The sequence below is a fragment of the Archocentrus centrarchus genome, chromosome 11 (assembly GCF_007364275.1).
Source record: "Archocentrus centrarchus isolate MPI-CPG fArcCen1 chromosome 11, fArcCen1, whole genome shotgun sequence".
Lineage (NCBI taxonomy): Eukaryota > Metazoa > Chordata > Actinopteri > Cichliformes > Cichlidae > Archocentrus > Archocentrus centrarchus.
Window position 1 is genome coordinate 4554929 of NC_044356.1, and position 14550 is coordinate 4569478.

Consider the following 14550-nt stretch of genomic DNA (forward strand, 5'->3'; position numbering starts at 1 on the left):
TAACATATAATTAGATAATATGCAGTAAATGTGTATTTATAGACTAACATTGTCTCCAGTGACAGATAGCTGTATTAATATTAAAATTCTAATTTATTTGTTGCTTGAGTTTTTATTTTGAAATAAAATGTCTTAATGTCTGTTTTTAAATGAACTTTTCAAAAAATAAAAAAAACACATTTCCATAAATTATAAAAAGGCTTTTTTTATTGAAATCCAGTAAGGCACCACTGCTTTGTTAAACAGTCCAATAATAATAGTAAAAATAAGAATACTGCTCATAATAAACCATAATGAGTAAGCTTTGTAACAGTCGGACCTTTTTTTGTTTGTAACACTTTCAGTACACAAACAGTGTGATTCAGTGTGTGTTTCTCATTAATACTGAAATCATCAGCAGGCGTGGGAAATGGAAGCGTTTCCTGCTCAGTAGCGGTTCCCGTGCGTGCGGATCTTACGGCTGAGCGTGCGGGCGAGGCGGTCGACGGCGCTGCTGATGTGTCCTTGCTTCGTCTCCTCTGCGGGCGTCAGGCCCTCGATGTTTCCGCTGTACCACAGCACCCACCCGGCCAGAGACATGACCACGAACAGCGCCCCTGAGCAGAGGTCACAGCACCCGCACTCGTTTATTAGCTCGTAAAAATTCACAGAAACAGAAAAATTGCAACCCGGCCCGTTCTGAGAAGGAGGAAAAGTCATAAATAATAATAAAATACAAGCTGTAGTATCACACCTAAAAACACTTTAATAATTAACACACACATGATCTGCACTGCTTGTAGGGTAGGGTTATGGTTTCCTAGTCAGCTAAACAAGTGGTTTAGGAAGGCTGGAGGGTCCTGTAGAGCTCCTAGAGTCAGTTACTGTGAGGAGAAGGAACATACTGGTCTGCAGAACCTTCTGGCGTCAAACAGCAGCAGAGCGTTTTCAGCAGGAAGCTGCAGTAAAATCTTTGTTACCCAACAGAGTTCAACTTCAGATCTGTGCAGGCAGGACACACTTACCCTCTGAGCACTTTGTGATCTCTACTTCTATTGCACTAATGTAACCGTCACACTTGCGTCCAAACTTATGACTGGTACTGTATACAGAGGCTAGGCACAGTCCCACAGGATCTTAGCTCCCTTATTCTCGACCACCCTTGGGGGCGTATCACACTTTGACCCTGATGTTTAAATCACAGTTTATCATATCTCTCTCTTGCTGCTGCAGCACTTCACTTTACCCTAAAGTAAACCATCTATTATTTCACAGTCTGATGGTGTCTTGTTATGAATTATTGGATAGAGCTATTATCTTATTTCCTTTCATAAAGGATGGTTCGTGTGTGTTCAGCTAAAGGAGGTAATAAAGGAAGCACTGAAGCACCTTTCCTTTCCTTCCTCTGATCATGGCTGCCAGGCTGATATTTCTGGGTCACTTCCCTCAGTTGTAAACCTTCCTAAGCAAAGCTGATGTTTCAGCTGCATGTGGCAGGATTAGGAGTTAGGCCAGCCTTTTGTTTCCTCCTTCCTTATTAATCAGTGGCTCCCACCTTCTGTTAAAGGAATCATTTCACATGCGGCTCTTTTGCCCCCACTTGGTTTGATTGTGTTACAGTCACTCCCAGTCACTTCATCAGTTCAGTTTGCTTCATCTTCTTGGACATATGATCAATAAATGACTGCTGTGTGGATATCCTGAATGAGTCAGGCATTAGTTTTACTCTGTTTAGTTACGTTTCTGATATTGCTGCTAATATTTTTGAGCATGTCTTCTTCATAGCTGATGTTTACATTCTAGTTTGCATGTTTTATAGCCAGGCTGTCAAACTGAGCAGCTGGACACTAGCAGGCTGTCAAAGTCTCAATAAAGGCCACACCAGTCAGGGTTAATTGCATCAGATATGTGCAGTTTGTTGGCAAGTATAAAATCTATGTCCCACAAAGCCATACACAGAGTTCAGACCACGTGAGGCCCTCAAACAGTCATTCAGCCAAGCAATGCAAGAAGGCTACTATTCAAACCTGCATCACAAGCCTCACGGTGCCAGCTACTCACATGATGGAGAATTTAATCAAATACATCTTATATGAAAACTTTTTTTTTTTTAATTTTGCTCCTGCACATACTTCTACATGCCTCACAGGGAAGCTTGTTTCAATTTAAGGAAGGAAGGAAGGAAGGATGGATGACTCAAATGTTTCTACTACTATGAGAAATTTGCCTTTGAAGCTCCCTCACGTCGAGATTCGGCTCAGAGAATCACATCTTCCAACAGCTGTCTGCCTCGGCTCCCTCAAGGTAAATGATGCATAGATGTGTCTTTCTGCAGCATCAGCTCCCTTTTTGGTCCCATTGTCAGTCCAACAGTTTTTTTTAGCTTGCAGGAGCAGTAGAGGTGTGTCATTGTGCAGACTACAACCATGCAGGGAACAATTCAGAAAACCTGAAGCGATAATAACATTTGCAAAGAGCCTAACCCTTTTAAACTGAAGTTCATATGAATGTGTAAAATTCCTTCCTCTACGCGTGGGTTTATGTATTCAGAAATAACTCCTTCTCACAGTGAAGTCACCAAGTCAACCACACAAACATACCAGTGTAGACCAACAAGTCTCCGTAGTCTCTCTCCTGCATCTTCAGATTGGCGAAGACTCCCACCAGCAGGGCGGCTCCACCCAGTAAATCCATGAAGACAGCAAAGACCAGAGCCAGTTTACAGTGGGACAGCCCGATATACGCGCCCATAATCTGTAATATTCCTATCAAGGAGACAGTGAGATATCTGAGTATAAGCATGACAAAAAATCTTATTGCCAGGCAGAATTTAAATTTGTCGAACAGAATAACAGAATAAACCAAATGCATTTTTAATTCCCGGCTCGTCTATTCTCAGCAGAGCTCTTCATCCTATCTCGCTTTGTGGATCCTTCCTCATCTCTCTTTGTTAATGATTCAACAGCTACAGAAGTTAACAAGATTTTTCTTCATTTGGAAAAATAAATCACACAAACTTAAGAAAGGTGTATTTTCAAACTGTGAAGCAGAAGGTCTTCTTTCACCTTTAAGGTTAACTGGTTAAAAAAAAGGGCTCCTAAAGCCCAACTCAATCTGGTTTTTCATCCCAAATCACATCTTTAATAAATTAGGAGGCCTGTCTTTCCTCTTAAAGTGTAACTTTTTACCTAGTAAATTACCCATTAAATTTCATCAGCAGGCCAAACTAACTTGGAAACAGATTTTCACCTCACAAGGTGCTCCTCTGGAATCACTGCGATATTTTTGATTAAGTCCATATTCTTCCTTAATTGGTTTGAAAGAGACATTAACCACATCCTTAATCTATAGTACTGGCAATATGTCATCCTATGAGCACTTCATGTCTGTTTATAGTTTTCCTGTCACTTACTGTGAATTTAATAAGATAATCAATGCTATTTCCAAAGAGTTAATTCAACGTGTAAAAAATCAGTTGAGTTATAATGAATTTACAGAGGCTCTACCTGCGCTTACTTTGGAAGGAATTAAACTAATAGATAGAAAGTGTAACGGACACACACGCCGGTGCTTTCAGAGAAAGAACAGTGTGGTACGCAGGGCCACGTTCTACTGGAGAGCTCAAAGTGAGGACAGAGACCGGAGAAAGCCTCTTACCTCACAAATACTGTATTTCCAACAAAGCCAAAGAAGTACACTTTAAAATATTACATAACATATATCCTGTGAACTGTAATATCGCCAGATTTACTGATGTTAATGACTCCTGTACTTTTTGTAAAAATATATTCAGAAACAACGTCACATTTATTTTTTAGTTGTGACATTTCTAAGAAATTTTGGAGTGACCTTGAATTTTACCTTTTCCACGCCACATAAATTCTGTGTACACTTACACTTAGGATATTATCTGTTATTACACCAACTCTGAAAATTGTTAATTTTGATCATATGCTTAATTTTATTACTATACATGCAAAAATCTTTTACTCACAAAGCAAAAGTTTACAAATTTTATACCCAACATCATTCATTTTCTCTCAGAACTTAAGTCTCTGACTAAATCCTTTAACTCCATTAATAATAAAAAGAACAATATTTTTCTTTCTAATTAGCAGGAATATTTTCCTGATACCTCTGACTAAAAAAGGTTTTTGTATTACTGTATTCCCTCTCCTTTAACTGGGGATGTCTTCTTACTTAAACCGATTTTGTCACTTTCCCACAATGGACACAGTGAAATTATATAGTCTTTTTGTTTTGATGTGCTGCTCTTTAATACGAAACCTGTTTGCTTTGTATATCTCTGTTCAATAAAGATTGGTTTAAAAAAAAGTTATACGTGCCCATAATAGAGCTGGGGGGGAGGAGCAAAGACAGTTATAATGTAGCAGAACCACAGATCCACTGAAATGCATGAAAAGTAAAACTGCTGCAGCATCAGCTGGTGTTAAAACGATGCAGTGATGGATGATTCAAGTCCTTCACTTAAAGCCACAGTGATAAAGTAGTTCATGCACATAATTCACCCTGAACACACACTTGGTGTGACAGTGATGACAAACACTGTTTCAGACATCATATCAGAGTTTTAGGTGCCGTTTACACGAGACCGTTTTCATTTTGAAACGGTGTCGTTTTGATGCGTTTCGGCCTTCTGTTTACACGACAACAGAGTGAAAACGATGTGTTTCAGAAACGGGGTCCAGAGTGGAGCGTTTCAGAAACGCACCGGCTTGCGTTTTCGTGTAAACACTTGAAACCGGGGTGATTTGAAAACGCTCGACTCGCACATGCGCACTATGGTTGCGACGGCCAGTTTTTCGCGCACGCGCAAACTGATAAACAGTACTCGCGGATTCACGAGTGCTTCTTATGCTTTTCCTGTGTTTTGACCGTTTTGTAATTCAGCGTTGTGTGCAGCAGTGATCCAACCTCATCATCGGTCCACACAAAACCTCTCACATTGGCCGTTTTGTAAGTAATGAACAATTTGCCGCACTACCTACTGTGTCACTCCACGCATGCGCGTCTTGCGTAAACAAACTGCAAAGAGAAAACCAACGCCAACTTGTGGCCTGGCATGGGAACTACATCGTTTTCATCGTTTCACATGTCCTCGTGTAAACGCGGATCGTTTCTGAAACGCCATCGTGTAAACGAAAGGCTGAAACGCATCAAAACGACACCGTTTCCAGTGAAAACGGCTTCGTGTAAACGGCACCTATAACTGCTCAATGTAAACGCAGGTAACTCCTGCCAAGCTTATAGGGACCAGCACATTTCATAAACCGTGTATTACAGCATTTAAAGCCTGAGCCTGTTTGCAACGCGCATTCATAGTTGGACTTTAAAAAGACACAGGAAAGGATAAAAATCAATATCATACATAATGTTTGTCGGGAAAATGAGAGAGAACACCAACACATTATTAACATAACCTCGCTCTTTTAAAAAAGGTAATTTTGAGTTGGTATTTGGTGTCATACCTGAGGAATATTACACTGAATTTGGATTTTGAAAAAGGCGACTGGACTTCTTTTTGTTTCTTGAAGACGTTTCACCTCTCATCCGAAAGGCTTCTTCAGTTCTCATCGCTGATCTTGTGTTTGGCGGGTTTGTCCTTGGGATGAACCCGCCAAACACAAGATCAGCGATGTAGTGTATGCTGTTCAGTGCAGTGAAGAGTGCTCGGACCTCTACATTGGTGAAACCAAACAGCCTCTTCACAAACGAATGGCACAACATAGAAGAGCCACTTCGACAGGACAAGATTCAGCAGTACATCTGCATCTGAAGGAAAAAGGGCACTCTTTTGAGGATGCCAATGTCCACATTTTGGACAGGGAAAACAGATGGTTTGAAAGAGGAGTGAAAGAAGCCATCTATGTCCACTGTGAACAACCATCATTGAACAGAGGAGGTGGATTACGTCACCAACTTTCCCCCGCTTACAGTGCTGTCCTGAGCTCCCTTCCCAGACGTCTCAACCCCCATTCACACCTTTGTTCCAGTGACCTCAATAGGCCACAGGAAACAATGGAGCGGAGTCCTAAGTTGGTTTCAACTGAAACCACTGATTAAATATGACCCACGCCCCCTTCACACCTGGGCACATGTGTTCAAGCACATGATCAATAGAGGGTCATAACCACCTCCAGGGGACTACGCCCACAGGGGTTTAAATACCTGGGTCTCTCCACCATTTGGTTGAGAACTGAAGAAGCCTTTCGGATGAGAGGTGAAACGTCTTCAAGAAACAAAAAGAAGTCCAGTCGCCTTTTTCAAGCTCCAGAGACTACTATGACCTGGATAACTGAGAATCTACACAGACTGAATTTGGATGAAAAAATTGCTTTTTTTCATATTCAAGCTTTAAAGGTACAGTTAGTGTTTTTTTACATTTATTTCATAGAAATTAGAATATTATTCTCATAAATATACATTGATTACTGTGTAATTACATCTTCCAACATACTGGTGCATACTCATAAACATATTAATTAATCCCCATGTTACCCCACCAGCTTGAATCGAGTCTGTAGTACGCCAAGGCGATCGTGTGCCACGAAGACAAATTTTAATCTGTGTCTGCACCGTCAGACTCGAGATATGAAGGTTCATACCTTTGTTTTATCATCTGAGATAGGGGTCGCCTTCACCAAAGAAGTGAAGACGCCGTGACCGGCATCTGGATAAAACACCATCCTCTTCCTCCTCACCTCAAGCCTCATCTCCTGAACTGAACGTCCATAAACACGCTTACTTATTCCCCACATTGTTGCAATTGCTTACTGTCAGCAGATCAGACATGAGAGCCTCCTGACTCAGCTGATAATGAGCCGGCTAAACAACAGCAGCAGCTGGTTATAAGCTAACATTATGCCAGCTGATGTCGGGCTCGGGCATCCTAAAAATCACACTTTCCCTCTGATAAACAGTTTGATTACATTCTCACATCGTACGAGAGTTTATCCGCTCAGTGTCCGAGTCCAACAATGTCAGGCAGATACACTGTAACGTTAATATCTGTGAACCCATTCACCTGATCTGAGCTGTCTGAAGAGGAAAGAGGTCCTTTTATGTGAGTAGAGCCCCCTACCTGCAAAGCCTTGCTCTCTACAGGCCTCCAAATTTGCTGTCAGAGATCAGACGTTCATCTATTTCAGGGATTTTGAGTTTTCCATTTTCTATGAGCTCTACTCTCCTGAGGGTCCATATTCACAGAGCCATGGGAACAGATACCTAAATGTCTGGAAGGCCCTAGCTCAAGTAGCTTACTAGATAATTTGAAGACAGCACCAAGCTGCCAGAAACCACTCTGAAACACTCAGACCTTCATCCTGTCTGTTTCATTACAAAGCTAATGACAGTAGATTCATTACTCTTAGTGGCTGCTTATCCAAAATTTTAATTGCCTGATCATCATAAGAGGCTTGACTGTTGTGGATGCTGCCCATGTTGAACTCTTATAAGAAAACTACACCAGGCATATGAAGCAGATTAAATGTACAGAGGCTACAACTGTTTAGGCAAGAAGTCAGCGAGTTCCTGCTTGGTTTGTACCCAGAAGAACATGAAAATGATTCATGAATCAAAGAACCTCTGTTTTACAAAGCTAAAATTAACATTACTGCACTGACAAAAGGTAAAGTTACAGGTATGTGTGAAATCTGAGTTGTTAAAATCCAGTGATGAATTCAATTAATCTGTCGTTGATGTGAACGGCTGCACATTTGGGTGGCTGTGGCTCAGGAGGTCGAGCGGGTCACCTACTAATCAGAAGGTTCGTGGTTTGGTCCCTGGCTTCTCCAGGCTGCATGCCAAAGTATCCTTAAGCAAGAAACTGAACCCCAAGCTGCTCTCCGATGCAAGCGCTGGAGTGTGAATGTGTGTGAATGTTCGATAATAAAAGCACTTAGCTTAGTTAATCATGGAAGTGCTTGTATGAATGGGTGTGAATGTAAACATGTTGTATAAGCGCTTTGAGTGCTCAGGGTAGAAAAGCACTATATAAGAACTAGTCCATTTAAACTCTGCACTCGCTCACAGGTGGGGCCACGCACCACAGGTGGGGCCACGCACCACAGGTGGGGCCACGCACCACAGGTGGGGCCACGCACCACAGGTGGGGCCACGCACCACAGGTGGGGCCACGCACCACAGGTGGGGCCACGCACGGAGGACAGAGGAGTAAATCAGACCTGTATGTGGGCTGACTCACGAGGGAAAATAATAGATTAATTTTAATAGATACAGAGTCTTACCTGGAGCTCCATTTTTGGTTTTAAAGACATTTCCGACAGAAATGATGCAGAAAATGTACAAACGGATCCCTAAAACCTCGACAGTGAAACCTCACAAAGTCCTTGTTCAGTATGTCCACAGAGTAAGCCTTTGATGCTGTTCATTATATTTTGAGTGACACATGACTGAGACTTCATGGCTACACTGCAGAGCTTCATGTGGCCTTCAAACAGAGACGGAATAGTCTGAGAAGCCCCCCAGCTGTGCAGAGTGACTGTGATGTAAAAACTTTCTTTCACACATAAACTGTGACTCACGTGTCGCTGCTGTGTCCGCTCACTTAGAGAAAAATCCTTACTTAACGTGTTTCGCTGCGGCTCGCTCTTCTTCACTTCCGCCTCGTCCTGCCTCTTCCTCACCTGCCGGCGCCACGCCCTTCAGGTGACACGTTTCCTGTGGGGATTTCAGCTTCTTCTTCCTTTTCTTTTTCTTTGCTCCCAATGATTTTTGGGAGCTTCATAAACACGAAGAAAAGTATTTTTTTCAAACGCAGTCTTTATTCTAATCGTTTCACTTATGTATGTATTTATTTTATGCCAGTTTTTTTCATATTAATTCCATTAATAAAGTATATTATATGTTCATTTCACCACTTGTGCTTTATTGATTTAACGTTAATCTGTTTTGGGGAAAAAAAATACGCGCTTCTGCGCATGTGTGAGCCAACCAAATCTGCGCGCGGTACACCTGTGCACGCCAGTATAATCAGGTAATTGCGGCGGGAAGCGCGTGAGCAGAGCTGCAGGGCTGCAGCTGTGGGTCGTTTCAGGTTGTATTACTGAAGTATAACTGCGCACAGAACTATTGGAGACAAATAATAACTGCTTTATCCAAACATCCGGTTTATTACCAGTCTGTAGCTGCTGCCTGCAGAGCTATCAGCCATGAACGCCTCTACCAGCAGAGAGGATGCAAGCCCACCAGGTAACCACTGCTCGTAGCTACGCGGTGCATCCACCTGCTACAACAGGTCCTGCAGTCAGACATGAAACTTTGAAAGGCTGTCCGAGCGCTGCAGGCCGCGGCGGGCTTATTTGAACTGCACATGTGAAGAGAAACTACCTCAGTGAGGGGCCCGCAGGGTGGGCGCCTCAGCCTCAGTCACGCTGCTTTCTGTTCTCTGTTATGACGGTTTTATTGATGCTCTGTTTTCTTCATTTAATTCCACTTTCTGGTTTTCACTGTGGCAGCAGGCTCCCACGCTGTGGGACGAACCTCCATCAGTTGTGGGTTTATTAGCCTTAACAAGCAACTGGTAAGCTGTAATTAATCTGCATTTGGCGGCCATAAGAGCGTCTCTTTAAAATGTAAAGTTCTGCTCCTTTCCCGTGTTTTATGTTATATTTCAATGCCTTATCTTTAATCTTGGGCCGGGAGTAGGACACTAAGCTACAGGAACAAGTTAGAGCTGCTCGGTCACAGCAGAACTCTGCAGGCTTTGGAAAAGCTGCATTTATTCAACCTAAAGAAAGAATTAAGGACATTTTGTGGAATAATTGGGGAGGTGTAAGTGCCAGGCTTAAAGGCAAAAACAGCACGATGTGGCGCAGTAGTAATAATATTTATTCTATTCTTCCAGTTGTGGTCAGAAGCCATAACTTTAAGACAGGCACCTGTTATGTGCTGCTCCTCCCACTCTGTGACAGCTAGAACTCCACGTGGAGTCACGTTTGCAGCTGCTGAGTTAAAGCTGAGGGTAGAAACAGAAACTCCCAGTCAGGATCTGCTGCTTTTTCTTGTTGGGAGCGTCCTGTTTCAGTTCGAGTCAGGTGTGAACATCATTTCCTGTTACCTGTGCTTCTCTGGGCAGCCATCTTGAAAAGACACTTTCTGCTGTTCTGAAAATCTGATTTAAAAATACAAATTTCTTAGAGTTTGCTGACCCACATGAAGGTTTGAAAATCTCCTCCTCAGAAGTTCTGCTTTCACTGCCATCTTTAGATGGTTCAGTTCAGGTCTCTCTGCTAGTTCTTTGTTTTTACTCAGTTTCTTCTTTCGGCTGCTCCCTTTACGGGTCGCCACAGCAGATCATCTGCCTCCAGCTCACCCTGTCCTCAGGTCCTCTTCTGTCCCTGCAACCTCCTCTGAGGTCTTCCTCTTCTCCTCCTGCCTGCAGCTCCATCTTCATCCTCCTTTTTCCAGTATATCCACCCTCCCTCCTCTGCACATGTCCAAACCATCTCAGTCTTGCTTCTCTAACTTTGTCTCCAACCTGCTGATCCTGAGCTGTCCCTCTGACGTCCTCATCTCTAATCCTGTCCCTCCTGCTCCCTCCCAGTGAAGATCTGAGCATCCTCAGCTCAGCCTCCTGTCTTCTTGTCTCCAAACCATCATCACAGCAGGTCTCACTACCATCCTGTAAACCTTCCCTTTCTCTTATGCTTCTTTATTTCTGTCTCAGTGACCCCTGACACTCACCTCCACCCACTCCACCCTGCCTGCGCTCTCTTCTTCACCTCTCTCGTGCTCTGTCTGTTGCTTTGGATGGTATTTAAACTCATCTACCTTCTTATAACAAAAACAATAAAGGTTCTTAAAATATGTAGTAGGTTTCATGAACTTTCAGTTTATTGCTGAGGTAGCTGTGAAATAATCACATGGAGTCTGTGGAGTTTCCTCCATGTTGGACATGAAGCAGGAGCTGCACCTTCAGAGTGGTCTGTAAGACGAGCTGTTGGAGAGCTTTATAATCGTCCTCCACTGTGGGAGTGGGGTGAGGAATCACTGAATGGCACAACGGATGTGAATCAGCAGCTTTTCCGTTCTGATCTGGTTTTTGACTGTCTTGCTGTCACAGAGATGCTGACAGATGAAGGTCACCCTGCTGTCCATAAACTTTGGATAAAAACCCTCAAGATCACAGTCTCACCGCTCCAGCCGTTAGCAGCAGCCTTTTCCTCCAAAGATGGAATTTCACTCTTTCCCTCCTTGTTTTCCTCATCATTCCCACTGCACATCCACATGTAAAAGAACCATAAGCGCTGACTCCATGCAGCAGGCTGCTTCTGTAGAGCAGCCTGCTGCATGGATCAGATCAGGACGCCGCCAGGTTCACGTGCACAGCCAAATCAAAACTGGGTTTGAGTGATAAATGAGAGCTGAGCATTAAGGCTTCCAGTGTGAAGATTTCACACACAAATCTGTATGTGCGTGTGTGTGTGTGTTTTTACACACATTTATGGTGTTTATCTCAGGCAGGGTGGAGAACCTTGTTTCATTAGTCAATAATGAGGAAATATCAGCAGATTTAATAAAGCTAATTATTAGTTGTGTGTTGAATCTTGACCCAGTTCTCTGTTGTTTTTTCCACGTGTCAGAGCACTATGTGCCGCAGTCATCATTAGCCGCTGCAGCATCATCTTCATCAGCTCCAGCAGGAGGAGGAGGAGGTTTGTACCTGAATGCCTACGAGGTGTCCTTTCCCCTGGAGGAGGGTATAGAACGACCCCCCGCCTATCACCTGAACCAGGGCCAGCAGATGATGGATGGTATGTCAGTGAAACTGTGGGACCATCTATAAACATGACTGTAATTCCTGAACAGTTATTCCAATACTTTAACTAAAACTGGAACTCTGCACTTCAGTCTCACCTTGTTTGATTTAAAACCTGCTGCAGGTGTGCAGAAACGTCCAAAATATCTGCGACATATTTGCTGCATCTTTAATGTGATGTTTGCATGCCGCCTCTAAAAGGGGTTTGGACTTTCTGGTGAAATAAAAGAAATAAATATTCACAAACTCTGAAGTTGTGTGCGTGCGTGTGTGTGTGTTTGTGTCCCGCAGAGCCGGTGGTGCAAGAGCCTCCTCACTCTCAGTACAGCACTTTCATCCTGATCTCTAACCTGCGAGCTCACCTGTACGTCACTCTGGAGAAGAACGCCTGGCTGCAGAAGCGCATCGAGGAGCTCGAGGAGGAACGCAACTTCCTGCGCTGCCAGCTGGATCGCTTCATCGTCAGCATGAGGAGTCCAGAGGGTGAGGCGTTCATTTAAAGTCTTTCTTGCATACAGAAATGAGCAAATATTTCAAATTTTTTTGGATGCATTTTCTTAATTACAGAGTGGAGCGCGGACGCCCAGCGTGGTGTGAAGGTCCAGCCTGCCAGCTCTCCTTCCCCTCTGTCCCCCATGACCACCAGGTCCGGAATGACCCTCAAACGCATCCAAGGATCAGGATCTCGGACCCGCCGCAATGCTGGTGAGGAAGATGCCGACACACAACTGTAAATGAACAATTTTAAATATTTAATTTTAAGGTAGAGATGCCCTCCATCCATGTCATGGTTTCTTAATGTAGCCAGGCAGGAGTTTCATGTGGAGGAAGACAAATACTACACTGAGGATGAGTACGTGGAGGAGGAGGAAGAAGAAGAGGAGGAGGAGGAGGAAGATGTGGACTCTTCAGCAGAGAAGGGGCTAAAGAAGAAGTGCAGAGGGCGGGTCAGTGGAGAGCCCAGGATGAAGATGAGGAGGGTCTTCAGGATCACACACGGGAGGGAGCGACAAAGAGGTGAGGGTCATGTGACAGAACACGTGACTCTGTTCTGTTGACAAAGATCAGCTGTTTCCCGCGCAGGGTTAACTGCTGCCTCGGCCCCACTATTCAAACTATTCAGAGCGCCTCCATGTTCTTAATGAAATCAAATATGGGCTCTGAAGACTACAAGCTGCATTTTTAACCCAAGCAAAGAGGTCATAATTAGAAACTCACTTACTGAAGCTAATCAGCTGGTTGAACTAGGGTTTAATATTTTTCCCGAAAATGACATGAATCAAATCCCGGGAAAAGACGAGCCATTTCCCGGGAATCAATATTTCCTTAAATTTAACATTCTGAAGCTATTTCTTTTCTTTTCTTTTCTTTTCTTTTCTTTTCTTTTCTTTTCTTTTCTGTACTTTCGCTCTACTTTTTTCCCGGTTTCCCGTCTTAACGTTTCCCGGGAAACTGGAAATGGTTCTGATTGCATTTCCCGGGAATCCCGGCTCCCGGGATTAAACCCTAGTTTGAACCTCAGCCTGTGATCCCTCACACACAGTAAACGCTCTGTTTTACCCCCCACCCCCAGTTAAAGATCCCGATGGGGTTTTGATCCGTTACAAGAAGATCCTGTCCACCTACCAGCGGGTGAGGAGCATGTCCCGAGCCTTTCAGATCCACGGAGTCGACCGGAACACCATGGCCTCCACCTCCCCCATCGCTGAGCTGCTGCTGGTGGCTCCGGAGAAGGTGAGGACTTCATGTTCCTCTGCATGATGTGCTCAGATCTCATGATTTATGAAGCTCTTATAGTCAGAAGTCAGATAACTGCTAATAAATAACTGATTTTAGCTGATCCAGGTCACAGAAACAACCTGATGCCTTTCTGCTAATTTTCTTCAAATACATTTTAATTAACTCCAGTTCATACTCCTAATGCAGACTTTCCAGGTTCAAGGAGCTGTTTTTAAAGTAATTCAGCCATCTTTATAATACCACCAGCTTTTATTAATCACGCAGAGCATCTTTCTGCATATCTCACCATAAAACTGACATTACTTCAGCATCGTAAACAGTCCCGACATTCCCGGCAGGTGACGGAAGTCGGGGAGTTTGAGGCATCCAAGGAGAAGCTGCTGGACTACGCCCGGAGGTGCTACAAGACGATGGATGACGAGACGCACGCCAAAGTGCAGACCATGAAGAAGACTCACAAGCTGCTGCCCATCTCCTACAGGTTCAGAAACTGACTGCAGAGGGAGGCCAGCAGCAGGCTCACCGAGAGCCGAAAAGATGGGAGTTAAAAAATTAAATGGCAGCTCACAGGGCGAGTTTTTTTTTTTTTTTTCTTCAATACGCTGCTCGATTTATAGGATTTAGTTTTTCTGTTGTGCAGCTGTTACTGTTTTTCCTCCCTCTCAGATGTTTAACGGTGTTTCTCACCGGAGACTGAACGTTTGTTTGCTTTACGTCAGGAATTAACTGAAGCTCTATACATGCTGTTAATTATGACGCCCTCAGAGATGGTTTTTCTTTTCATGGGTGATTTATCAGTGCCTGCAGGTGTTTATGGAGCAGGTATGAGATGGAAGTTGGAGTACAAGTGTTTTGAATTTTGCTCTGAATAATTGTTGGCATCATTTCCTGTAAGTTTTTGTTATAAAAGAGAGAAATATTTGTGGCAGTATTTGATTTTGCTTCCTGTGCTGATGAGTGTCTTTTTTTGTTTGTTACTTAAAACAAACTTTATTAGTTTGTGTATTTCATGCATAAGATCTTTAAGTTAA

General features: G+C 43.4%; 2 protein-coding genes across 4 annotated transcripts; one reads left to right on the forward strand and one right to left on the reverse strand.

Annotated features, from left to right (window-relative positions):
* Positions 1–207: 207 nt before the first annotated feature.
* LOC115788701 (transmembrane protein 238-like) lies at positions 208–8655 on the reverse strand. Of its 2 annotated transcripts, none has more exons than XM_030741842.1 (3): positions 8544–8655; positions 2580–2744; positions 208–596 (listed from the first exon to the last, which is right to left on the reverse strand). In XM_030741842.1, the coding sequence occupies exons 2-3, from the start codon at positions 2728–2730 to the stop codon at positions 427–429; spliced, it is 321 nt and encodes a 106-aa protein (XP_030597702.1). In that variant the 5' UTR covers positions 2731–2744; positions 8544–8655; the 3' UTR covers positions 208–426. The 2 variants fall into 2 exon arrangements, with proteins under 2 accessions (XP_030597702.1, XP_030597704.1); XM_030741844.1 differs by having other exon boundaries at positions 8585–8649.
* Positions 8656–8992: 337 nt separating this feature from the next.
* LOC115788605 (coiled-coil domain-containing protein 106-like) lies at positions 8993–14550 on the forward strand. 2 transcript variants are annotated; one of them, XM_030741710.1, is made up of 8 exons: positions 8993–9055; positions 9140–9210; positions 11604–11774; positions 12071–12262; positions 12347–12484; positions 12584–12796; positions 13353–13513; positions 13858–14550. In XM_030741710.1, the coding sequence occupies exons 2-8, from the start codon at positions 9171–9173 to the stop codon at positions 14011–14013; spliced, it is 1071 nt and encodes a 356-aa protein (XP_030597570.1). In that variant the 5' UTR covers positions 8993–9055; positions 9140–9170; the 3' UTR covers positions 14014–14550. The 2 variants fall into 2 exon arrangements, with proteins under 2 accessions (XP_030597570.1, XP_030597569.1); XM_030741709.1 differs by having other exon boundaries at positions 9029–9210.

Bases quoted from the DNA above. Each gene is read 5' to 3' on its own strand.
- LOC115788701 (XM_030741842.1), bottom strand. From the start codon at position 2,730: ATGGGCGCGTATATCGGGCTGTCCCACTGTAAACTGGCTCTGGTCTTT. The intron at 597-2,579 runs GTATGTTTGTGT...ACCTCTGCTCAG, and splicing joins AGACTTGTTGGTCTACACTG to GGGCGCTGTTCGTGGTCATG.
- LOC115788605 (XM_030741710.1), top strand. From the start codon at position 9,171: ATGAACGCCTCTACCAGCAGAGAGGATGCAAGCCCACCAG. The intron at 11,775-12,070 runs GTATGTCAGTGA...TGTGTCCCGCAG, and splicing joins GGGCCAGCAGATGATGGATG to AGCCGGTGGTGCAAGAGCCT. The intron at 13,514-13,857 runs GTGAGGACTTCA...CATTCCCGGCAG, and splicing joins TGCTGGTGGCTCCGGAGAAG to GTGACGGAAGTCGGGGAGTT.